Source organism: Serinus canaria, chromosome Z (assembly GCF_022539315.1).
Source record: "Serinus canaria isolate serCan28SL12 chromosome Z, serCan2020, whole genome shotgun sequence".
Taxonomy (NCBI): domain Eukaryota; kingdom Metazoa; phylum Chordata; class Aves; order Passeriformes; family Fringillidae; genus Serinus; species Serinus canaria.
The window spans coordinates 44,293,636-44,318,875 of NC_066343.1; the positions used below are offsets into that span (position 1 = coordinate 44,293,636).

The 25,240-nt window shown below is 40.2% G+C and overlaps 2 protein-coding genes across 7 annotated transcripts in view; one reads left to right on the top strand and one right to left on the bottom strand.

Annotated features, from left to right (window-relative positions):
• Positions 1–10,409, bottom strand: part of CCDC171 (coiled-coil domain containing 171) — a 166,056-nt gene extending 155,647 nt beyond the window's left edge. For 3 of the 4 annotated variants that reach the window (XM_050986506.1, XM_018918358.3, XM_030237097.2), the window contains exons 1-2: positions 7,562–7,740; positions 4,270–4,442 (exon numbers count right to left, since the gene is read on the bottom strand). In XM_050986506.1, the coding sequence (XP_050842463.1) occupies positions 4,270–4,316 (47 nt within the window). In that variant the 5' untranslated portion in view covers positions 4,317–4,442; positions 7,562–7,740. Of the gene's footprint in view, positions 1–4,269; positions 4,443–7,561; positions 7,741–10,269 lie in introns of those variants that run through there. The other variant, XM_050986505.1, reaches the window with a different exon arrangement.
• The window catches only part of PSIP1 (PC4 and SRSF1 interacting protein 1), a 32,282-nt gene continuing 16,771 nt past the window's right edge, over positions 9,730–25,240 (top strand). Inside the window, exons 1-7 of one of the 3 annotated variants that reach the window (XM_050986509.1) lie at positions 9,730–10,029; positions 11,217–11,403; positions 12,357–12,433; positions 15,988–16,126; positions 20,836–20,952; positions 24,040–24,147; positions 25,001–25,063. In XM_050986509.1, the coding sequence (XP_050842466.1) occupies positions 11,332–11,403; positions 12,357–12,433; positions 15,988–16,126; positions 20,836–20,952; positions 24,040–24,147; positions 25,001–25,063 (576 nt within the window). In that variant the 5' untranslated portion in view covers positions 9,730–10,029; positions 11,217–11,331. Of the gene's footprint in view, positions 10,030–10,644; positions 10,771–11,216; positions 11,404–12,356; positions 12,434–15,987; positions 16,127–20,835; positions 20,953–24,039; positions 24,148–25,000; positions 25,064–25,240 lie in introns of those variants that run through there. The other 2 variants (XM_050986508.1, XM_050986510.1) reach the window with 2 other exon arrangements.

Here is a 25,240-nt window from a genome sequence, read left to right on the forward strand (position 1 = left end):
CACATCTCAAAGGGCAAACACTCAGTAACCAGGTAAGTAAAATCCCATATCATTATTTTAAGCAACTCTTAGCTAATGAAATTAAGAAAATATGGTGGTAAGTCAGGAAGGAAATAAGAAGAATCTGAACAGTGAGAGTGATACCTTTTCACTCATCCTAAAATCGTGAGCCAGACACAGTTAGATGATAAAAAAGGGTTACCTTTATAAGGATCCTTAGATGCACAATTCGTCAGGTGGAAAACACTGAAGATGCACATATAGCATAACACGTATACAACTTTTATGTTTAGCAAATTAGCATATCTGACAAAAATCCCCAATTAGAGATGCAAGTGGTAAGGTAATTTCCTCCCCATTCAACCTTCTTTGAATTCCCCCACTTTAGACAGTAACTAAACTTCGTTTATGATCTCAGAGAGCTAGTTTCAACCTTGGCATCCCCAAAAATCTAACCCTGGATCCCCAGGCTGGAGCCACTGGGTAATTTATTTTGTCTTTCTGTCTAATAGAGTAAGTAGAATGCTAGCTACAAATATTATGATAGGCTACAGGGCTATAAATATATGTGTAAAGAATATAAAAAATATATAAAAGAAAGAAAAAGGCAAAAATCAATTTGGCATCAAGAGCACCTGTAAACTGTGTGAAAGATTTTTTGTGGACATCATATAATAGGTTTGGTAGACCTTTATTTTCCCATGGCTGGGGAACACAGATGAAAGGCAGGTTGTCTTACTCAAGGATTATGCAAGAAGTATCTATCTCAACTAAAGACACCCAAAAACCTGGTGGCACCAAGGCTAGCAAAGCACAGGGGAGGGGGAAGAACAGGACCCGAACTGAAAGCTAGGGATGACTAATGCAAAGAACAAGGATAAAGAAAAGGGTAACCATTTTGATAGTTTGTGGGCAGCAAGGAGGTCTTTCAACTTACTCAAGCCTGATGATATTTAATACTTTTTGCAAGGAGAGCACATGAAATGAAAGCCAGGGAACAACTACTTATTGTAAAGTAATTAAAAAGAAACACCTTCAAACCTTTGAGGAAATTACCTTGGTTTTTATGACAATCAGCTCTTAATTAAGCTCTTCCTTTCAACTCTTCTATTAGTAATCCAGGAAAAAAGAAAAAAAAAAAAAGTGTACTGGAGATACCTGCACAATAAAACTTACTCATAGAAAAATTTAACTAAGTGCTAAACTGGACCAGTAGTAGAAAAAAAACGCACCAAAAACAAGTTACATTGATACCACAATAGCAAATTAGGGACATAACAGAAATGAAAAATGTGCATGAGAGCATGAAGACAAACAGCGTAACTATAAGTACTGGGGGGAAAAAAAGCATTAAAAATAACTTCTTATGCACAGCTTCTAAAGTTACAATATTATTAGTAAGAACTTAGAAATACAAAGAAAAGCCTATTTTTCTTCTTAGTATAGAGCAAAATCAGCAACTTAAAAAAAAGAGAAGAACACTGACAGAATATTATTATCACTTCACTAATTTATTACTTAAATATTTTCAAATAAAATAGGAATTCTCCTTAGTTAGCTGCTTTATTTCTGTGATATTTTCTTTAATCCTCACAGCACCATCAGCACATGCAGTAAGTACTTTATGAAAGCTTCATACTACCTACTGTAGAAGAGCCTTCCTATTAATTTACCAGTAAAAATGCTACAAGCATAAAGTTCTTGGAATCTTAAGTCACAAAATCCCTGAAAAGTTTCAAATCATGTATGATTTGCAGTCTAAGAGGAAATCAGAGACTGCTTTGCACTTCCATTTCCACATATTAATAGTTTGTTGATCATTGGTTTTAAATGAAAACATGTATTTTAGCAACTAGAGCTTATATCTAAGACACTGTTTTTGGTAGTACTTAAAGACTCTTTAAGAAAGCATATGAGCAGGTGAAACATCTTTTGAGTTCTACAGAATGCTCAAAAATTCACACTCACTTCACAAGTCAGCTAATTACAGTCAACAAAGAACATCACAGAGAAACAGTTTTCACTAGCTTTTCTTCCATATGTGGCTGAAAATATAATTTTGTATCAGAGAAACTTTCTTTCACTTACTATCTAGCAGTGTAATTATCCTAAACTTCTCCAGTTGAAGAAGTCTGTAGCCTGACTTCCTAACCAAAGTATCTATTCACTGAATTTTGCTATTTCTATACAACCAGCAGGTTCTTGCAATTGGATTTAAACAGTGACAAATAGTTCTCTCACTTAAGATAAACAGAATGAATTAAAGCTTACTTTAATTGTGCAAAGATCAAACACATATCATGTTGAAAAACATCAGAGCCATGTGCTTATAACCAACCTCTACCCTCACAGCTATTGTAGGAAACCCTTCTGGAACTCCACAACATTCTTCCCAAATGGAGAAAAAAACTACCTCTGTCATGTCTCCTATGCCTGTGTGAAAATTCTTGCACATCAGATGGACAGTTTGCACACCTGCAATGATGGAGTGACTGCTGCCAAAAATTCAATAAAATAACAAACTCTTTAACAGCAAGGTAGCATTAAGAAGCAGGCATTCTTTATTTGGCCAGATGCACAAGGCAGTAGCTCCTCCTACACTCTTGCATGCTGAGTATAGCAAAGTTTCTGATTATACACTGTATTTTACATACATATTCATTGATTGTCCCAGAGTAAAAATACATATGATAATAATTTACCCATTATCATTTAAGCATTTTCCCCTTGCTTTATACATATATTCTTCTGTCCTGGGGATTTCTCTGGTAGTCCATAGTGGTCAGGGACACCAATGTTACAGCTGACATAGCCAAGCTGGCAAGGTACTGGGGCTGGTGAACTTCCGGTTCTCCTTCTTACACAATGGGCATTGTGCAGTTCCACAGGCCAGTGGTTGTAGGAGAAAAACCATTGTGTTAGCTCACCAGGTGTAGGCAGGCAACTCATCATCCAGTAACATGACAACATCAGTGGACAAAGGAATCAGATGGCATTTATCTGGGCTTCTGTAAAGCCTTTTAACACAGTCCTCCACAACATCCTTCTCTCTAAATTGGAGAAAGGGATTTGATGGGTGGACTCATTGCTGGTGGATATGAGAATTGCTGAACAGTAGCATGCAGAGGATAGTAATTAATGGCTCACAGTCCCAAAAGAACCTCAATGACAAGCAGTGTCCCTCAGGATCCATACTGGGATCATGTTATTTATTATCTTCATTAATGACACAGACAAAGGGATTGATAGCTCTCTGAAGACGTCTGCAGATGGCACCAAACTGAGTGGTGCAGCTGACACACCTAAAGGATGGGATGCTGTCCAAAAGGGACCTGGACAAGCTCAAGAAGAGGGCCCATGGGAATCTCAGGAGGCTTACCAAGACCAAGTGCAAGGTGCTGCACCTGGGACAGGGCAAGCCCCAGCACCAACACGGGCTGGGAATGAACAGATCAGAGCAGCCCTGGGGAGAAGGACTTGGGGATGCAAGGGCAGGTGCCCAGCCAAGGGCACTCGCAGTCCCGAAAGCCAAATGTGTCCTGGGCTGCATCCAAAGCAGCATGAGCAGCAAGGCCAGGGAGGGAATTCTGCTCTTCTGCTCTGCTCTGCTGAGACCCCACTTGCAGGGCTGCATCCAGCACAGGAAGGACATGGACCTGTTGAAGCATGTTCAGAGGAGGCCCAAGAAGTTGATGGCAGGGATAGAACACCTCTCCTGAGGTGAACTGGTGGAAGGCTGAGGGAATTGGGTTTGATCACCCTGGAGAAGAAAAGCTTCAGGGTGACCCAACTGTGGCCTTCCAGCACCTGAAGGGAGTCTACAAGAAAGATTGAGACTCTTTACAATAGCATGTAGGGACAAAACAATAAAGAATGGCTTTAAACAGAAGGAGAGAAGCTTTAGAGTAGATATTAGAAAAATCCTTCACTGTGAGAGTGATGAGCCACTGGAACCAGCCTAGAGAAGTTATGGATACCACATTCCTGACAGCTGGCTCAAGACCAAGGTGAATAGGGCTCTGCAATCTCTCAGTGAAAGGTGTCCCTGTCTAGAGCAGAGGGTTGGAATTCAAGGATCTTTGGGGTCTGTTCTAACCCTGGCCATTACATAATTCTAAGATCTAATAACTGTATTGACATGGTATAGCTTGCATACATCACACTGTGGCTGGTTCTTTTTCAGTCTGAATTACGTAATTTCAGGGATCTAGAAAATAAACCACAAAAGCCAGAACTATATTACTAGACTTAAACAGAAATGAAACTCACCTGCTAGCTTCTGTGACAGAGCAGTTGACTGGAGAGGATGAACTCATGATGACCAATAGACAGCTTTTCAAGCTGCATGAACTATAATCTCTGGAGAATGAATCGTTGACTGTACGTACATTTACTTGACAAGCTTACAAGATGATTCTTCCGTATCATAAAAGCATTGCAATCTGTAACAGAGACATGTTTTAATTTATTTGCCAACATAATGAAAGAATCATTTTTTAATACTCACAAGCAGTTAGAATACAGTGTTACTACTATGTCATGAGAACTACCAACTATAATTTTACAATTTTAGACATCTATGAGAACAGTACTTCTAATCCTCAAAGCTTAAATACTGCAGATCAATATATACATATATAGTAACATAGCAGAATATCCCCTGCCAAGGTTTTCAGAATATCAGTAAAAAGTATTTTGTTCCTACACAGTGATCCTCTATCTCATAAGAATATTACAAACTCCATTTCTCTTCAAAATAATTCTCTTGAAGATAAATGCATACACCATGACTGAATGTACTAGTTTGCTATCTGATAGCATCCTTTAACATAGCAAGTCTTCCACAGCAAGTCTTCTGCAATTTTCTATTTGAACATATTTTTATTGTATTAGCTAAATCAGCAATAGTTAGGACTATGCAGAAGGAATTCTAAATTGAAGTGTAATTCCACTGATCTTTAGAAAAAATCATTAATTTAGTGTCACAATAAAAAAGAAATCAATATAGACAACAAATTTATAACATATTTATAATGCAATAGATTAAAAAATCCATTGCTTATGTCAAGTTGCACAAGCAAGCTCATTAAAGACCTCTTTTCATTAATTAAAGCAAGGCAGCATGAAATATAAGCCGTATTCAACAGTCAATATTAAGGAGCTGTTAAGGTTTGTTTTTGAACATGACAGCAGATGGACATCCATATTAAAGCCCAAAACAGGAAACTTGCCTGGACTCCATTTTTACCATCCCTGGTTTTCAGTCACATGTCCACAGAATCATAGAATAAGCTGAGTTGGAAGGCATCCATTAGAACTATCAAGTCCCAACTCCTGGCCCTGCACAGGATACCCCAAAAGTCACACCCTGTGGCTGAGAGCATTGTCCCAATGCTTCCTGAACTCTGCTAGGCTGGCGCTGTGACCACTTCCTGGGGGAGCTGTTCCAGGGTCTAACCACCTTCAACTAAGGGTGAAGGACCTTTTCTAAACATCCAACTTAAACCCCCCGACCCAGTTTCAGGCCATTCCCTCCATCCTGTCACTGGTCACCAGAGATTAAGGATCAGTGCCTGTCCCTTCACTTCCCCTTGTGAGGAAGTTGTGACTGCGATGAGATCTCCCCTCAGCGTCCTGCAGGCTGAACAGACCAAGTGACCTCAGCCATCCCTCATAATGTTTTCATGAACCTTCCTGCTCTCCTTTCAATGCTCTCCAATATTTTAATGTATATTTTATATTGTGGTGTCCAACGGCAGCAGTTGGTGTAATATATATATATTAAATTGATTTTATTCATTCCAGTGGCTGCACTAGAAATATGGAGAAGAAAAAAAATGCATTTCTGCTTCAATCTATAATTTTAACAGAAAATGCAGCAAAAATAAACTTACTTCCAACAACTCTGAGTTTCTGGTCTGGGTTTTTTTCTTTGTTTGTTTTCTTTTTATGGAAAAGCAGCATATTCATAGAATAGCTACATGTATCCTTTGTGATTTTCAATATCTACCCACCAGAATTCACCTTGGTGCATGTGTTCATAAAACTCAAAACACAATAGTCATGAGCCATGCATGACTGTTGCATGAGCCAGGCAACAGTCACTCACACTCCTAGAGAAAATGGCATGGCTTTCTTTCCATCTCAAATGAGAAAATAGTTGAAAACCTAATTTTCAAAGTATAGCCTGTAGTATAATTTCTAGGCACAAGTTAAGTTCCATTAAATTATTGGTGACTTGCACACTGAAAACTTTAACTTTACTAGAGAAGAGGTGAGAGAAGAAAATCTTGACAAAGTACTTGTAGTACTGTACTCAACAAGGATGAATCACTTCAATAAAAAAGAAAATGAGGTATCCTGGTATAGGAAACTATACCTCTATCAATTGTGCCAAATTTTCACATTCAGACATAACTCTGAACATGAAGAAACTAGTTTTGTTATACCACCCTTTAATTAATATTATTGCCAAAAATATTTATGTGGCTTCATACCAAAATCTGAAAGTATGGTCAAGCTAAATAGATGCCCAAAAAAAAAAAAAAAAAAAAAAAAAAAACCCTGTCTCAAAACATAAGGAAAATCTCCTTTGACACATCCTACCACTTGAAGTTTTAGAACCCTCTGAAATTACTTTTAAGTCTTGTTAATTACTTTGGGGGGAGGGAAACAGGGAATATCTAATGACTGTTTTCCAGGAATGTTAATGATCTTGAATATACAATATTAGTTATATTATATTGTATTATATTATATTATATTTATTATATTATATTATATTATATTATATTATATTATCATTATATTATATTATATTATATTATATTATTTATGTTAGTATTTATTATGTTATGTTAAGACTTAGTATTCTGCACATCCACAGTTTACTAGCACACAAATGGATACACTCCAAAACATGCTATTTCAATCAGGGAATTAAAAATTCAAGGGACATGGAGTGGCTCATCAGAGCCCCACAATCAAACAAAATAGTTAGTAACTTTTTGCTTGAGGAGGTAATACATTTGGTGGATGTTACCTACAAAACTTGTGTCATATTCTCCTCACGAACTTCTGAACATGCTTAACTAGCTTTATGAAGGCCATTGATTTAGAATGGATGTGGGGAAGAAATTTTTTATTGTGAGGGTGTTGTTGAGGCACTGGAACGGGTTGCCCAGAGAAGCCGTGGATGCCCATCCCTGGAAGTGTTCCAAGACGAGGCTGGATGGGGCTCTGAGCAACCTGGTTTAGTGGGAGGTGTCCCCTGCCCACGGCAACCGAATGGAACTGTTGGATCTCTAAGGTCCCCTCCAGCAAACTGAATCTAACCAAGATGTACTAACTTGAAACACACAAAGCCAGGCGGAATTACCACATCTGTGCTGCGACTATAAAAGCTCGCCAGTTTCGGCTGAACGAACCACTAGCTTTTCACTAAGGCAGGCTGAAAAATTGTAAGCAAGCTAAGAACCAAAGTAGAAGCATTCCTTCGCACCGCTGGCCCCGGAGCGGCGCTGGCTGAGCGCACGCCGTAACGGTGGCTTTGGCGCTTTACCTGGCAGGAAAGGCTGAGGGAACAAGGTCAGAACAGAGCTCCAGCAGCAGCACCCCGGGGCCGCTCCGGGCAGCCGGGGAGAGCGCGGGCACCGGGAAGCGCCGGGAAGCGCCGCGCCGTTTCCAGGTCCCGCCAGCAGGGACGCGGCCGACGGGGCGCGCCTCCCCAACGGCAACTTCCGGCCGCGGTGCAACGTCATCAGCGGGCGGGCCGGCCGGCCGGCGGCGCGCGCGGCGGCGCGCGTGCCGGGCCCCGAGAGCCGAATGTGCGAGCAGGAAGTGAAAATGTCCGAGTGACGTGAGGGCCAGGCCGAGATGTGCACGGCCTCGGGGTCGGGGCAGCACACTCTTCGCTCGTGTTATCCAGACAAACAAACAGGTAAATGGTTTCGAGAGGCCCTAGGACAAAAGTCGCAGCAGGGTGGATGGGGGAGACCGGTAACAAGGTTACCGTTCCCCTTCTGGTCGCCTCGCTGCACAAAAGGAAAGGTTTCTTTGAAACATCTCAAGTGAGAGTTTCAAGATCCAGATATAAACATACATGATGTCAAACAACAGCCGCATAAGCGAGTGAATAAAATCCACCCCACCATATTCTAGACAAGTGGACAATAGCTGTAAAATGTCAGTGGTGTAGCCTTCAAGGTACAAATGTAAGTTTTAATAAAAAGAAAAAAATATCTGTAATATTTTCACCTTCTGAGATAAAGACTCAAAACTTAATTTCTAGTCTCTAACTTGATTTCTGTAATTGGCTTTTACCGATGTTTTTTGTGCTTCTCCATCATGCAATTATTCTAAATGTGTAGTGCCAAATGAAATAAATTCTTTGCCCAGGTTCATAAAAATAATTTATGTTGCAGTTTTAATAACAGCGTGGTTGGGGTTTTTTCTGATCAAAAATACAGAGTGAAAAGGATGTCCTCTCTGCTGTTTTCTGATGAGTAGTCAAAAATCAATATGAAAAATGGCCTCAGCTAATGAAAAAACATAAATTATGTGATAATATGAAAGGAAGCAGAGACTTAGCATCATATTTGTGTAGTGTGATAGGTTTTGGCAGTATAAAAACTTGGAAAATTCTGAACCAGTAGTAATACTAGCTTGCCTGCCCAAAATGACCCACACACTGGTTTTTACATTGATTCACAAAAATTACTTTAGACACAATACTGTTGCTGCATGCATGTAGTTAAACAAACACCTTCCCTTCCCCGCAGGCCTCCCATGCTGAAAAATACATATCATATATAGAACCAGAAATATAGAATTATTTTGGTTGGAAAAATTGTCTAAAATCATCAAGTCCTACCATTAGCCCAGCACTGCCACAGCCACCACTAAACCATGCCCCTAAGTGCTGCATCTAGATGTCTTTTAAATACCACCAGGGATGGGGACTTTTGTCCCAAGTGGTCATTCATTTTTACATTTTATCTTAATATATTGACAATTTTCTAATTTTTATGAGAAAGCAGATGTCAGGCATATGAGCTTTGCTACCTCCAAGAAAATCAAACAGATCTGACTTGTTTAAGCCATCAGAAAAATGCAGTTTGTTCTTATTTAACACAGATGGTGTGAAATTTTACTGTAAAGTTTATAAAACAACATTTTGCATTTAAGAAAGAGAGAGCCTAGAGCACTCTGTGGCAACTGCAGTGGGTGTTTTGGGCCTGACTTGAGTTTCAAAACTGAAAGGGATAAGATAATTCTTCTCACAAGGACTTATCTTTATGTTCAAGTAGCACAGAGGGGAGCTGAGAGGAAACTGACCTGTAAAACTTGTGCATCAGGCCACACACCAACGATAAAAACTTGAGCATAAAACAGCTAGGTCTGTCTGCCCCTGTGAAACAGTGTGAGTAATTTTTTGTACCACGCTGTGACTTGCAGGTGGGACCTCCTCATAGGACTAAACTCAGAGAGAGTTGACAGGCAAGCTAATTTTTGATGCAGAACTAGAATTAGACACAACAGGACAAGCAGGCTGTAAGAAAGAAGGTAGTGGGTTTATATCTGGTTTTGAGATCCTCACTTGGAAGAAAGGTATTTGTGGGGAGGCTGGCAGTGGCTGATATGCTCACTAAGGAGATCAGCTGACAGAAACAGGGGAGGAGAGCACAGTGGCTTGAAACGCTAGGTGGGGAGGAAGCTTAAACGTGGACTCGTAAACAAACCGGGAGAGAACAGATACGGAGAGGACAAGGGGAGTAACATCGTCTGAATTAGTAGCAATCCTAGGAAGAAAGCAAAACGAACCAACCAAAAAAACAACAACCAAAAAAAAAAAAAAACCCAACAAAACAACAACAAAAAAAAAACCAACCCAACAACACCACCAAACCAACTCCGCCAAACCCAGGAGTTAATGGCGACTAAGTAGCAAGTAAGGACTCTGTTACAGACTTCAGAATATAAAACAACCAAGAGTTGTTGCATGCTGGGGGAAGTCAAGACATCAAGCAAGTAAGTGTCTGGGGAGTACCCGGGTAACACGGGCAGCTTTGGGTCCGGCAGCAAGAAGGGATGAAAGGTCCGGCAAGGGAACGGCTCTCTAACAGAGCTCGTGGGGCATGAGACCACAAAGGACCCCGCAGGGACAGTCGCACTCGCTCGCTTTGCAAAAGAGATTGGCGCTCATTAACCACGCCAGCCTGTTAATGGGCTGAGCAGGGCCCATTCCCCCGTCTGCGTGGGGATCTTCACCTCGGCTCCCGCCGCCAAAGCGGCCGGGGGCGGTCCCACTGCCGCGCTGCTGCTGCCGCTGCTGCTGCTGCGGCAGCAGCTCCTCCTCCTCGTCCTCCTCTTTTCTTCCTCCTCGTCCACCTCCACTCCCTCCAGCGGCGTCGCGGCCGCTCCGCCCCCACCGGAGGAGGAACGAACCACTTTTCTGACTGCGGGGAGAGGGAGCGAACGAGACTTTTCCCATTCCTTTCTCCAACTCTGCCTCGAGTCCGGCGAGCTTTTTCCTCTCGTGGCTTCCCGCATTCCCCCAGGCGTGGAGGTGGGAGCCGAGGCGTCTGTCTTACGGCAGGGCGCTCGCCGAGTCCTCTCCGGCGCTCCCCCGCCGCCCCTGAGCGGCGTGCCGGATGGTACCGGCCCGCTGGCGGGAGGAGGCGGCGCGGCTGTGTTTCCCGCGGCGGGCGGCGGGCCGGACGCCACCGCGGTTGGTAGCGGCGAGTGCACCGCTGACGGTGAAGCGGCGGGGTGAGCGGGCAGGGGAGAGAGCGCGAGAGGGAAAGCGAGAGAGAAAAAGAGAAAGAGGGGTCAGGGGGAAGAGGGAGAGAGGGAAAAAGGGATGGATGGAGGAGAGGCGGGCGGGCGGAGTTTCTTTCCGCGCGCCCCCTCCCTCCCCTCTCCTGCCCCCCTGCAGCGCTCTCGCGCCATCGCGCCCGTGTGCGTGAGGGGGCGAGCGGCCGGTCGGGCACGGGGGAGATCGGGACAAGGTGGCGGCGGGCTGTCCCGGCCGGGGCGGCCTGGCCCTGCCCGCAGGCGGGCGCTGACGCTGCGGAGTGCCCAGGGGGTCTCTTTGCAGGGGTGAAGGGCGGGCACGGCGTAGCGCGCCCTAGCCAGGGGTCGCCCGCCCTTGCTGACGTACCTTCTTGTGTTGCCCTTCTCTGCTCTCTCCCGCCCCGATGTGTTTATCCCGGCAGCGAGTGGCACCTCGTGTGGCTCGCAGTGCCTCGGTGGTTGCTGGTGGCGCAGAGCCTTTCCTACTCTGAGCCCCGCACGCCTGGCGGCGACGGGGCGTCACGTCGGTGAGAAAACATGAGCCGAGATTTCAAACCTGGAGACTTGATCTTCGCCAAGATGAAAGGTTACCCGCATTGGCCGGCCAGGGTAAGGCTTCCCCTCCTCCCCCTGCCGCGTTCTCTGCGGGGTGCGGTCGCACACCTGTGCTGAGCAGCAGCTTCAGCTTCGCCTCCTGTGAGGGAGGACACGGCTGGGCTCCCGGGGTTAGAAGCGGCTTTGCAGACACATTGCAGATCCGTACCGTAAAAAGTAGCTCTCTCAAGCAGTCATTAGTTGTCCTAATTTGTGTAACGCGGCTTTACAGAACCAAGACTGCTGTATGGTATCCTGACACTGGAGCATGTGCAGGCCCCTGGAGCTGTTCAATAATAGTGTCTCCAAATAACTGCTCTTGGCAAAAGATAAACACGAATTCATGGCAAGATAACCCCTAACTGGGCTATGTCTACCGTGCCTGTTTCTGTTAAACAGGCTAAGTGTATGTGGTAACTTGTCCAGTGCTTTTTTGTGTTCTCTGTACTCCAGTGGAAAAAAGCATGCCAATTTCTGGACTGCTACAGCAGTCATTTGTTAGACGTGGGAATGAGGTAAAAAGGTATTTATGCTGACTTAGGAATTGGGGTTCTTTTTGGGTTTATTACCCTTTTGTTAGTATTTCACATTTGGGCTTCCAGGAGTTATCAGGTCAACATAAGGATAGGAAGTCTTCCTGTTGCTTTTCCTAAAGGATGGGCAATATGTGGATGAACTTGAATTGTGCCTTTTACCTGTAACACATTGTAATCTCTCCTTTTAAGAGAAGTGGTCATGTGAAAAGTATCTCTGTAAACTGAAAGTAATGTAATTTTCTATTGTTGCTAATACTGGTGTTGATTCTGCCATATTTCTTTCATGTACTGTTAAAAAGAGATCAAAGTTCCTGCTTTTCTTTTCTGTAGCTTTTTTAATTCCCATTTTAATGCTTAGTTTTTACATATTTTCCCCTAAACTGTTCTTGACTCTTACTTGATTTGAATTATAGTAGGCTGTGTTTTTCCTAGGTGGACGAAGTTCCTGATGGAGCAGTAAAACCACCTATGAATAAAATGCCTATTTTCTTTTTTGGCACCCATGAGACGTAAGTCCTTTATATTTCAGGGTTATATGTTCTCATTTTAAAATGCTGTGACAAAAACTTATCTTCTCTGAATCTAGTGTATTTCAAGCTATTGTATTTATTAGCACGTCTTCGTGAATTGATCTGTTTTGTCAACACATGATTCTGTAAAATTTACTTAAACTTTTCAAGTGAATGGTAGACCATAACCATAGCATGTATGCTTTGCTTATCAGAAGAAAAAAATTCCACCCACAGTGATGTGGCTGATTGGATTTTCTTTTTATGTGTAATGAGTTTGATTATAGTCCTTATATCATCAAAATTCTCAATAATGAATTCTCAAAGAAAGTGAAATAGGCAAAAGTTGAGAGATGGACAGATAATCACTTACTGGAGTTGTTTTTACTGTTTGGTTTATTGTTTTTTTTTCCTGATGAGGTTTTGGGTTGTGGGTGGTCTTATGTTTATGAGATCTGGAGAGAATGATGAGGAAGTACAGTTAGCTTCATACCTATCAACCTGCAAAATTCTGTTTTTTGGGTACTTTGAGCAGTCTTTTGTGGTGATACAGTATTTGCTTTGACTGTATGTCTTCCACTGCTGAATTTAATAGAAAATATTCTGGGGTTTATGTAGTTATCTGTTTTTTAAAATTACTGTGTTGCTTTTTATCATGACTGGTTATGTTACTGTAGATTTAATGCACCATCAGATTCAGTGCTCCATTTTCTGTCTGAGTTCCTAAAAGAAACCCAAACAATTTAAACCTGTATTAGTGTGCTTTTAATTCTTCTGTTTTTCTTTAAAAAATGGCAAATTGAAGTTATGTGCAAAAGTTGTCATTTTCTCTCATTTGGTGGAAGGATCCTTCTTTTTTTCATCTTATTAAATGTATTGAAATTGCTTTAATCTGGTACTTTGTGTCCATATTTAGCAAGTAAGTATCTTCCTAAGATGATACATTGTCCTGTTGAGTTAAAGAGTAAGCATCCTCTACTGCTGGCATTACTTGCTATTACTTTACTTAAAAAGCAATTTCTGTGATGAAAAAGATACCTATATGCTTGGATCCTGGTTTTGGTTTTTTTTTTTTAGCTAATCTCATCTTTCAATAAATCTTTCAATGATAGGGTTTTTTTTTTTGTTTCATTGGAGTTTTTCTCTGTGTTATTATGTGGGTAAAGAAGAGTTCTTGGAATTTGATTCAAGGTTGCAAGGTTTGTCTTGTCCGTTGTTTTATTTATCATTTGAAATGTGTTAGGTTTCCTTTTTTTTCTTAAATTTTTCACACTACCAAACTTTTTATTTTGCGACTGCAGCACAATACTGATTTGGTTCTGTTGTTGGTGATGTGTATGTCGTTTTGAATTGCAGTGGGGTTTCATGCAGTTCTAAATAAGTTTGGGAATGCAGGTTGAATGTAAGGAAGACAGAAATAACTCCTCATCTAAAGGTTTAAAAACACCTGTGCAATTCTGAGAAGTTTTATGTCCAACTTCAGATTTAGCATAGGGCTCTTAAGAGGTGTTTGGGTTTGAAAGATTTGGTAATTGGGAGCTTAATGTGTGAATAGTTTGAAATGTTTGTTCCTCACTCTTACTAAATGAAGTTAGTAGTTGCTAAATAAAGCTTTGCTGCGATCTGGTTTTTGTTAGGCTCTAGATTCCGGGTTACTACATTTCTGAAATCCATAGAATACTAAAAAAACATTTTGCCTCTGTTTCACACATATTACAGTGTATGGTGTTCCATGACCCAGCTGTCTCCTGGTGTTTGTTAAGTGTGTTGCTTATCTGAAGATCTGTAGAGTGATAATAGGTGAAACTTTTAAAGTTCTTGGTCTCGCTTACTCCTTACACCAGATACCTATAAATTACAATAGGAGGGAACTGATCAGGTGACAAAGCAGACTGATGACCATTGGCGTGTAATTTTTTTAGGTTTTTAGCTGTAATTAGTGACTTCAATGATCTGTCAGGAATTATGTATAGTTAACAATTTCTTGTACTTTTTTCATGGGAATTAAAGTAAATTTGTTCTGTGCTGTGCTTTTCACTGTTAAGGCTTAAAGATTGTGCAAAGTTAGATACTCTATCTTCAGCATTTTAGTCGGCTGTGTGTGTATAGTCAATCATATTGTAAGTAGCCGCAACTCTGAAAACTCACGTAATCAGTTTATCATGCTAAAAAGTCCTGTATAAAGGATGACAGGATTTCAGGCTTCACAGATGATTACAGCAGGAAAAAGGAACCATGTGGGAAAAGGAAAGCAAGACTCGTTTGGGAATAATTCTTACCTGACTTTAAGAAATAATATTGAGTTTAGGAAATTACTGTTAGTAAGTCTTAACCTGTACTTTGCGGTTTTTTGTTTTTTTCTAAATTTTGTGAAAAAAACCAACTGAATGTGTTTCTATCTAGGGAGAATAACAAAATGAATACTATTCAAATAAACAGTATTTAAATGAACAGCATATATTGTGGCAGTAGATCATATCAGTACAAATTTTGTTTGGTCACAGACAGACAGGTCACACTGAACTCTAGTTTCTGGACTTTCTCTGTTAGGATAATCTCTTTTCATTCAATTTTTCTTGTTCCTTTTTCTTTATTGGTACATGAGGACTAAACTGCAGCAGCCTTGTTAGCTTCATAACCTTTTCACAGTAACGGTTCTCAGGTGTTTTTCAATGCCTGACAATATGGGCAAAGGCTTAGAGACTGGAAAAAGGCTTACTTTTAGAGAATAGGGAAGAAGAAAGGCAAATTTTTCCTATTTTTATCTCTCCCGGTTGCTCTGTCTGCCCACTCATCTTTTTGGCCTGGGTAAATAAGCTGGGCAGGTGCATGTTTCCCACACTGGCTGAATCCTCTCTGTCTCTTGCCAAGAGGTGGGTGATTTGCAGTCTAAGCTGACAATGGCTTACTTAATACTTTGTGCACATAGATGACTGTTTACAGCTGGAGTAGAAAATGCTTAAGCTTTCAATGAGATTCTACGTTTTTTGCTTTTTTCTCTCCATCTTTTATTGGGGTGTAAGTCTGAGGTAGCTGCTTTTTTTTTAAGGATAATGAAGGATGTAGTGGTGTGGATCTTAGAACTAAGTATCTGTTTAAATTTGCTGTGAGCTGGTACTTCAGATAGCAAGTGTCTGCAACTTTCAAATAGCTGGATGCAGGGTAATTGCAATAACACAATGTCTAGGCATAGATTGAAACTGAGAATGTACTACCAAAGAGTACATTTTTCTGTTAGCAGCAGGTAGATTGGTACAGTGAAATCCTTACTTCAAGAGGCCATGAAAGTAGAGCAGAAATGAAATAGTCTTTGATGCTCTTCAGCATGAACCATAATATTGGTTCTCAATATTCCCTTCCCTCAGTAACGGGGGGAGTCTCTATTTGTGTTGGTAGGAATGGAGACCTTGGGGTGTTGCAGGCCAAAGTTAAAAAAACTAAGGACTCTAGTAGAATAGTTGTTATAGTACTAATGACTTTAATAACACTTGGTGCTTACTTCTTTGAAAAGACTAACCAATTAAAATGTAAATTTTGTTTTTTCTTTCCTTAAGGGCATTTTTGGGGCCAAAGGACATATTCCCTTATTCAGAAAATAAGGATAAATATGGCAAACCAAACAAAAGAAAAGGTTTTAATGAAGGGTTGTGGGAAATTGATAATAATCCCAAAGTGAAATTCTCTCATCAGCAGGTAAGCTATGCAGACTCTACAAATCTTTGTTGCTTTGGGTGGTGGAGGAGGGGAAATGCAGTAAGTGTTTTCCTGACACAGAGTAATGACTTATTGCTGCTGTTTCACTGCAGGTTAGACAAAATTTAAAATAAATACTGTTTGTGTTTGGTGTCTATTATCAATAGCATAAGAAGAGATGGGAGTTGTTTTACTGGAGATATATACATACAAACAACTATATATATATTCCTGAAATACCTTTTTAATTGTGTCACTGCTTGAAAAGTGGTGGGTTTTTTGGAGTCTCTCTCAGTTACTCTGCCCGGTGACCCAAACCAAATACCTATGTCCACTAGTATCCTTGTAAGATTCCAGTACATGCTCTCCTAGTGTGCAGTATTTTCATTCTAGCAGTTGGAAGCAATGTGATGTTTGCCTTTTAGCCCCTGCCACGTGACTTAATTCAATTTTTGTCCATCAGTAGTTCCTTGTTTCTTGCCCATTTGTAAGACTTCCAAGCTTAAACCAGAGCTGTGCAATGCTACCCATAAAAGGACCAAAATTTATTATGAAGATGAATTCTCCTGCTCATTTTGGTTTTGCTTGTTCTGGACATTCTGTAAGCTTTTAGTTTTTTTGCTATGTACACAGAATGTATTCTGACCTTGGCTCCATTGGGTCTTCTATGCTGCAATAATAATAAAAAGAATTGCTGTCTTCATTTTTATTTGATGTTTTTTCACAACATGACAGGTTGCCATTTCAGCACCAATCAATTTCAGCTTCATAAGATACCCACGTTACTGTGTTTCTAGTTTGAAGGAGAACATGGATAAAGCAAATGCAAATAATAATGCAAATTTGCTTCTGAAAATTTGCTTCTTTCAACAGTAAAAAGGTTTACTTTTGATAGTTGTCTCCTACTCTGTGCTAGGCATTATTAAAACCAAGTTTTACTTGAAGTAAATCAAGCCCTTTAGCCAGCATTTGTTTTATTTGTGGGTGGTCCTTGCTGGTGCTAATAGAGTACATCTGCAAAACTCTTTATTTAACAGCTAAGGTTTTTTTGATGGATAGGACTTTTGGTTATTTTAAATAACGGAAAGAATGCATATTTAAGTATGTAATGTCCTGGTTTCCCTTGGAATAGAGTTAGTTTTCATCCTAATTGCTGGTGCAGTGCTATGTTTTGTATTTAGTATGAGAATCTTGTTGATAACAGTGTTTTAATCTTGTTGATAACAGTGTTTTAATTTTTACTAAGTCATGTTTTTCTTGGTTAAGAGTAAACACTTTTTAGCAACAACTAAAACATCTGTGAGTTTTGAACATAATTCTCATACTAAATCCAAAACACAGCACTGTACCAGCTATGAAGAGAATTACCTCTATCTCAGCTGAATCTGGGGCTACTGGGGAGTTTATGGGGAAGTTGGAATTTGTTTTAAGGGTGACAGAGTGCCTGAAATCAGCTTCTGACGCTCTACCATCTTTGCCAAAATGGAGTATGGTATAGACAACAAGACATTCAATTTGATGCAGTTTAGTCAGTTGACAAACACTTTTTGTAACTTGTTCTGGTAACAAGAAACAAGGACAAAAAAAAAGGGGCAGGAGAAACATGCTTCCCTGTAGCCACTTCTACTCTAGCTTTGTTAGTCCTCAGTGTCCTCTCTGGACATTTCAGTGTGTTCCCTGGATAAGACAGTTGTAGTATAGGAGAGAGGTGTGAAGTGGTGTTTGTTTTTGGTGGTCCTTGTTTCTCACTCAGCAGATGCAATGTGGGCTCCTCCATGGCCTGCAGCCCTAGCCTGATGTGGACTTTCTGTCTCCTCTCTACCAGTGCTTGCCATTAAGGGAGCTTCCATGTCTGATCATCCAGGAGCCAATATGACAGTCACACTCCCCACCACCTAGGCTGGGGCTGACACCCTTTGCAGCAGACAGCTCCAGTGATTCCATTGGGTGCCCTGCTGGCTCCCTGCACACACCACACTCACATAGGCAGAGAAGGTTTCATTTCTGGCTGGACCCTGAATTTTGTTTACCAGTCTCAGACAGCTGGGTCTGTTAAATAATCATTATGCAACCACAGAATAACAGCTTGAGCTGGGTGCTTCATGGGAGGGATCCTGGATAAAGGAAGCCCTAGACATTTATACCCTCACAGGCTAGGTTTGGAAACTGTTGGGTCTTCCAGATGAGTCCTTGGTTCCTGATGTCTTTGAGTTTCCACTCACCTGCCTGGCTAATGTGCCTTTGTATGCAATGTTCAAGATCTCTTGTCTCCAGCTCTGGCTGTTCACAGCTCAGTCTGCAGTGACATGAACTACTTTCACTAAATATACTCCTCAACATAAGGCAACTCCTCTGGGCTGGAGCTTGGCTTGGGCAATGGCTTATGTGTCTCTTCTTTCAGTGTCCCTCCTTGACTCTGGCGTCTCTTTAGCCTCAGAACCCCATATGCCCTGTGCAGGCATCTCGTTCTGTGCGTGACCATCCTTCCATCCCTTCTCCCCTTTATCCCATTGCTGTTTGGGGGAAGGCACCCTCTGTTCCCAGGTGAGGTGGGATGTTGAAGTGGGTCAGTTCATCATTTGCCAGCCAGTTGTTATCAGCTCAGGACAGTGATGGGGACTTGGTTACACCCAAGTGCACCTGCCCACAAGCATGAGGCATGAGCGTCCTCAGTGAGGGATCTTGAAAAGGAAGGCAAGTAGTTGCTTATAAAAACTGAGAGTAAAGTAACATAGATGCTGATGAGTACACAGTTTTCCCTACAATATCTTTAACTGGTATAATGAATTATGGCCTGATACTACGTTGCACTATTCAGCGCATAGGTGAATGGACACATTTCTTTAGCTGTAGTCTTGGTTGTGACTGTGTCTTAGGATATTCCTTGATCTCTCTGTTTTGTCTACATACAACTCTTTGATTTTAAAGATTCTTAGAGCTAAGTTACACACTTAAAAACACAGTTAGCAGGGAGGACAGTTTAGGAGTCAGAGCTTAAAAATTAAGGATGAGTAAGAAATTTTGTGTTCAGGCATGCAGCAGATATGGTCAGAGGGAAGTGAGTGATCACATGATGATTTAGGCAAAGTTGAGCTTTTAATCTGAATACAAGATGATATTAAAGGGGCAGACTTGTCAGCTCTTAGTATAGAGGCATTCACTTGGAATTTTTTTTTCTCTTTGGCTTTTTGCTGGACATGTCCCAGTATGGTTGTGTGCCCTAAGCCATCCCCACCCTAACATGGAAGTGGGGAAATTCAAATAAACTGGGAGTGAGATTAAGTGACAAAAGAGGTCAAATGATGGTGATCAAAACAGTAATTCAGTTGTATTCACTGTCAAAGAAGCAAGGAAGAACATAGAAATGTAGGGAAAAGTGAAGAATTACAAAAACTGAGAAAGGTAGTCACCACCAGGAATCTGTGGCATCCTGTGAAGATCCCTCTTTCCTCTGTTGGTGTGTAGAGCTCTCTTGAGACCTGCTGCCCACTCATTTCTATCTTGGCTGAGCGCTGCTTTGTGGCACTGGCTCAGCAGTTTCACTGCAGTGGTGGGGTCATGACAATGGCACATTGTTCTGGTGTGACTTTATGATGCTGAATTGTATCCCTCTTCGTCTATTTAGCCCAGAAATAAGTTTTGCACTATTAAGACTGGTTCTGAGAGTGAAGGGGCAGGACTTTTGCCTTGAACCAGGACACATGTGCATCAACGTTCATCACATTCCTGGGGTACACCTTGTCCCTGGCAGTGGCGCTGCCATGGATGGTTCATGGCCCATTGCTGCACCACATCTTCAGCTGCAGGGTATTCTGGCATGTGGGTGTCGTGGTTTGCACTGTCAGCTGCTTCGGCTCAAGAAGCTGCAATCTGCTTCTGCTTTGTAGATTCCACTGTTCACTCTGATGGACCCAAGCAGTGGCAAAATGGATTGTTTGCTAGCAGTTCTCCACTGCATTTTTTATCTTAGTAAGGCCTTCTGAGAACTGTATTTTCTGTTTCATTGCCAGAACTGGAATGTTCTGAGCAGTATTGATACTTTGCAGATGTTGCTTGTAACTGCTAGTAAGGGAGTTGGAGGGCAGAAAGAAGATTGTAGATTGGGCTTAAACCCAAACCCACTTCCTCTGTGGGGGCATAAAAAAAGTCAGGGGAGCTCTGTCAGCTTTATTTGAAGTAGCTAGTATGTAAGGAGAAAGCCATACACAGTGTAATGGAAGAAAAAAACGTAATTTAGGCATTATCTCCTCTATAACTATGGTTTTAAGTATTAATTCATTAATTATCTTACTGTAACCCTTTTTCTGCTTACATTTTCAGGAACAAGTAGTTGAATCACTAAGGATTTATATCATATTAAGAAATACACTTCTTTATATGTACACTTCTTTATAGTAGCATCAAAAGTTGTATTTGACCAAAACCGTTTTTTTAATCTCTAAGATATATTATATTATGCATAAGAAAAGACTTACACTGCAGTAATGTGAAAATGAGTTTTTACAGCATTAGAGTTTGAAAGTTTAATAAATAATTTTCAGATTAAATTGAAAACAGTGGAAGTTAATGAAATATGATGTATTTAATATTCTTGTCCATCTAGTAAGGGGTTCCTTGATGTGATGCTTTCTTAAGTAATGTATGTGAGAGAATACACCTCAGGTGATGAGGGGATTTAGATCTCATTTTTGATGTTTTTTTAATTGAAGCCCCATCCAGCCATTAACACTCCTATCAATGAAACTGTTGAAGAAGGCAGTCAGGAGCCTGCTGAGGGGAATGAAGAAAAAGCAGGAGCCAAAAGAAAGAAGTGTTCTGTCCCAAAAGTAAGTGATTGAATTTCTGCTTTGTTCTGCCTGAAATATTTTCAAGTCAAAACTATATTGCCAAGTCTTTACTTAAATACTTTAAACTAACAGCTGTTTAATGTTGTAACCTGCCTGTGTTTGCTTCTCTTCAGATATATCTACAGTAATACTTTTGTCCTTCTGTTTTCCTTTTACAATGCTCTAAATGTTTTTTGAAAAGTAATTTCTTTACCAGCCTGTATTTCTATATCATAATACAAACTAAATTCACACAGTACTTCCTAGTCAGGAGAAGCTGAAAATTATAATTATGATCAAGAATTACGTTAACTTTTCCCCTTCTATTTTTGAAGATTTTTTCATATTATAGACACATAGGACCCACTGTCAGTTGTGATAATTTATGTTGAAAAGTAGAACAGATCATAAGGGTCTGTCCTGGGTGAAAGGGTACTTAAGCGTGTTTGCCAGAAAAGGTTTATAAGAATCAGCTTTAATTAGACCATACCCTTAATGAGCTACTTAGGATATAGAGAATCTCATAACTGTATCAATTCAGCTCTTAAGCCAGAAATCAGTATGCAGTAGTTTACAGAGTTTAGCTTCTTTGCTATGTAAATGTTTGCATACCTTAGTTAACCTTCCAAAGTTATATCCATTTTAGTCTGAAGCATCTTTGTTTCAATTTGCTGATGCGGTACATAGTTTATACTGTAAGAGGTAAAGCTTCCTAGCTTACTGTACATCAGATGATTTGGTAGTACACTGCTTTGAACTTTTCTCTGTTCTTGAATGCTTTGTTCATAGGGGGATATTTCTCAAATGGCATGGGAGAGATACTGTGTGTTGTCAACTCTTCTCTGTGGTTTTAAGATTAGAATTCTAAAATGACAAAAATTGCCATGCAGGTGGGATTGACATGGTATCTCATTTATTTGTAACTCTTTTCTGGAAATTACTACTGAACATGATGAGCAGGGTCCTTAAATTAAATGTCAGACTATTTTGAATAGACTTGCCTTAATTCTTGACCTTAGTTTCCATTTTGATTATTTGCTGAGATTTAATATAGTTTTTCTGTAGGTGTTGCTGGCTGTTCTTCAGTAGGGATTCAAAATTGCATCTGCAGAATTTGCAATGTGTCAGATACATAGCAAATAGAATTAGTGTCCAGTAGCTGTAATAGCTTAATTATTCAACAGTAAAAAAGTTCTTTGATTGGAGGGAAAAAAAAAATTAGTCTACTGGTAGTATACTGATAGATTATGTTGAGAATGGTTTTGGTGAGTTGGAGCCTGCAGAATTATTGATGGATTATTTCTCCTGACTTCTTACTGCCTAGAGTTCCTTATTTTAGTGCTTGCAAGTGTGGAATGTGAGGGTGATTTGGGTTCTATTTGCTATACCTTAGCAGTGCTTTGAAACAATTTCCTGACAATGTTGGCAAACCAGTGCTGCTCTTGCCTATGCATGCTGCCTATAAAAGCATTTGTTCTTAGCATTTGCTGCTGTGAAGGGAAAACTTAAACCGGGCCGATTGATTAATCAGTTGTCTTAACTCTGAATTTATGCCTCAAGCCTCACATGCCTCAAGCAGCATGTGCAAGTGGGGCTTAAGCCAATGACTTAAGCTTCATGTTTCTCATCAAAAGTGCTTGTAGGCTGTTCAATGCTGGCACAGTGTAAGAGAAACTGGAAGACATAGAGCCATTTAAACATAAGGATGAAATGGAAGATCCTGACTGGGTCCTTTTGTATAGATTTGCCTAATTAATCGTCTTAAGGCAAAATAGAGAGCTAATTTCTTTTTTATATACACTATGTATGGTAAAGTAGTTATAACATTCTATTAATCAGCCCTTGTACTATGGCTTCCTTTGGTTTTAGTGAACCAATAGTTCTTCTGTTTTAAAATTGTACTCTGTAAAAAGACTCAGCGATGTTACGTGTCTTCATGTAATTAGAAATACTGTGTAACAGTTGCTGTGTTTAGTGTTGAAATTTTAAAAGCTAGCTACTTAAAAATGTAATTTTAGAAAAGGTTCTTGAAAGTGGAACAAGCCAATAATATTCAAAATTAAGACAACTGATAATCTAAAAGACATGCAGATATATAGGCTGAAAGGACACGTTTATTATTTTCAAGTAAATAATTACAAATGCTTGATTTTGCAAGTTCTAACTGGTTTCCCAAAACCAAAACTAGTATTTTAAAAGTTTAAAAACTGCAGCAAAACAAGAAAAAGTGCATAAATTACAATCTCACAAATTATAAAACAATTTACTTGTGATTTGCTTACGGTTTGGTCTGGTTGCAGCTGGGATAGGGTTTGTTTTCTTCATAGTAGCTGGTGCAGTGCTGTGTTTAGGATTTAGTATGAGAAAATGTTGATAACACACTGATGTTTCAGCTTTTGCCAAGTAGTGTTTACCCTAAACCAAGGACTTTTCAGTTTCCCATGCTCTGTCAGTGAGCAGGTGCACAAGAACCTGTGAGAAAGCACAGGCACAACAGATATCCTTAACTGGCTGAAGGGTTATTCTCACAAAGTCACAGAATGGGTCAGGCTGGAAGGAACCTAGTCTAGCCCACCTTTATGTCAAGCAGAGTAAACCCAGAGGACATTGGACAGGATCGTGTCCAGATTGTTCTTGAATATCTCCAGGGAGGAAGTTTCTGGAACCTCACTGAGCAATCTTTTGCAGTGCTTGGTCATTGCACAGTAAAGAAGTTCTTCCTCATGTTGAGATGGAACTTCTGTGCATCAGTTTGTGCCCATTGCCTTTTATGCTGTTGATTGGCACTGCCAAGCAGAGCCTGGATCCATCCTCTTGGCACCCTCTCTCCAGACACTTGTACACATTGATAAGGTCCCCTCTCAGTCATCTCTTTTTGAGGCTGAACAATCCCAGATGCCTTGATCCTTCCTCATAAGAGGAAGTAGTCCAGTACAATTAGACTTTTAATGGGCACAAAAGAAATGAGTGTTCCTACGGATTTAAACTACTTTAAAGGAAAAGCAGCCTGATGGCAATTAACATGTTCTCTTTTCACTATAAAATACTTTCTAATGAATTTTTATCCTCTGTTGACTTGCTTTGCAGCTATCCCCTAAAGGGGATAATAATTTGCCTACAGAAGCTGAAGCAGAAGAAAAGGAGATGGATACTTTAAAGGAAGATGATCTACCTTCTGACAAAACCAGTAAAGAAGTACGTGATAGCTTTTTTCTGTGTTACAGAGAACATCCTAATATTATGTTTATTGCTCTATTACTGAGTATTAAGACTGAGTATTTGTAGCTCTATTACTGAGTATTAAGACACTACAGTTATTACTACTGAGGCAGTTTCAGGAGCTGTTTAATTATGTAAAACTTTCTGTGTGTTCAGACACATTTATGCCTCTCACTGAAGATCACAGAAATTGAAGTTTTCATCAGAGAGGAAACTTCTGGTCTGATTTATTTTTAAATTCAATTAAAACAGTTGGAAGACTGTGTATTTTATCACTTACCACTTACACTTACTGTATTGCAAATGAACCTCTTTTAAAGACAAGGTGAAGAGTCCAGATAGACTAAAACATCACTACATAGCATCTTTATTTAGAACAGAGTATTATTTAGTACTTAAGTTATTTTTTTATCTCTCAGGAGTAAGTCCTAGGTATCAGATAATCACAGAATCACAGAATGGTTTGGGTTGGAACAGACCCTAAAAATTACCTAGTTCCAGCCCCCTTCTCATTGACAGGTATATCTTTTCCTAGACCAGGTTGCTCAAAGCCCCATCCAGCTGTGCCTTGAACACTGCCAGGGATGGGGCAGACACAACTTCTGCAGGCAACTTGTTCCACAGCCTTACCACCCTCACAGTGAAGAATTTCTTCTGAATGTCTAATAATCTTAAATTTTAATAATTTGAAAGCATGCAGTCTCTTCATGTACATTACAAGATTCTTGTCCAAATTGTGTGCCAGAGGCTTCAGTTGTGTAAAAAAGTAGAATAAATGAAATATATCTTAGTTTTATTAAGATTCTTAGGAACATTTTAATCTTCACAGGATTTGGTGAAAACAAATGATGCTTCTATTCCTAAAGTTGCTAGAAGAGGAAGAAAAAGAAAGGTAACAATATGTTTAATTACTTCACATTACTGGATTTTTTTATGTGATAATACTGGATGCTATTTCCTTTAATGACAGACTATGCATAAATTTAGGTGTTTGACACTCTACTCCCCCTTTTCAAGTGTCTGAAAGATTTGCAGGAATGAAAGTTTTCCCCAAGTGTTTTACAAATAT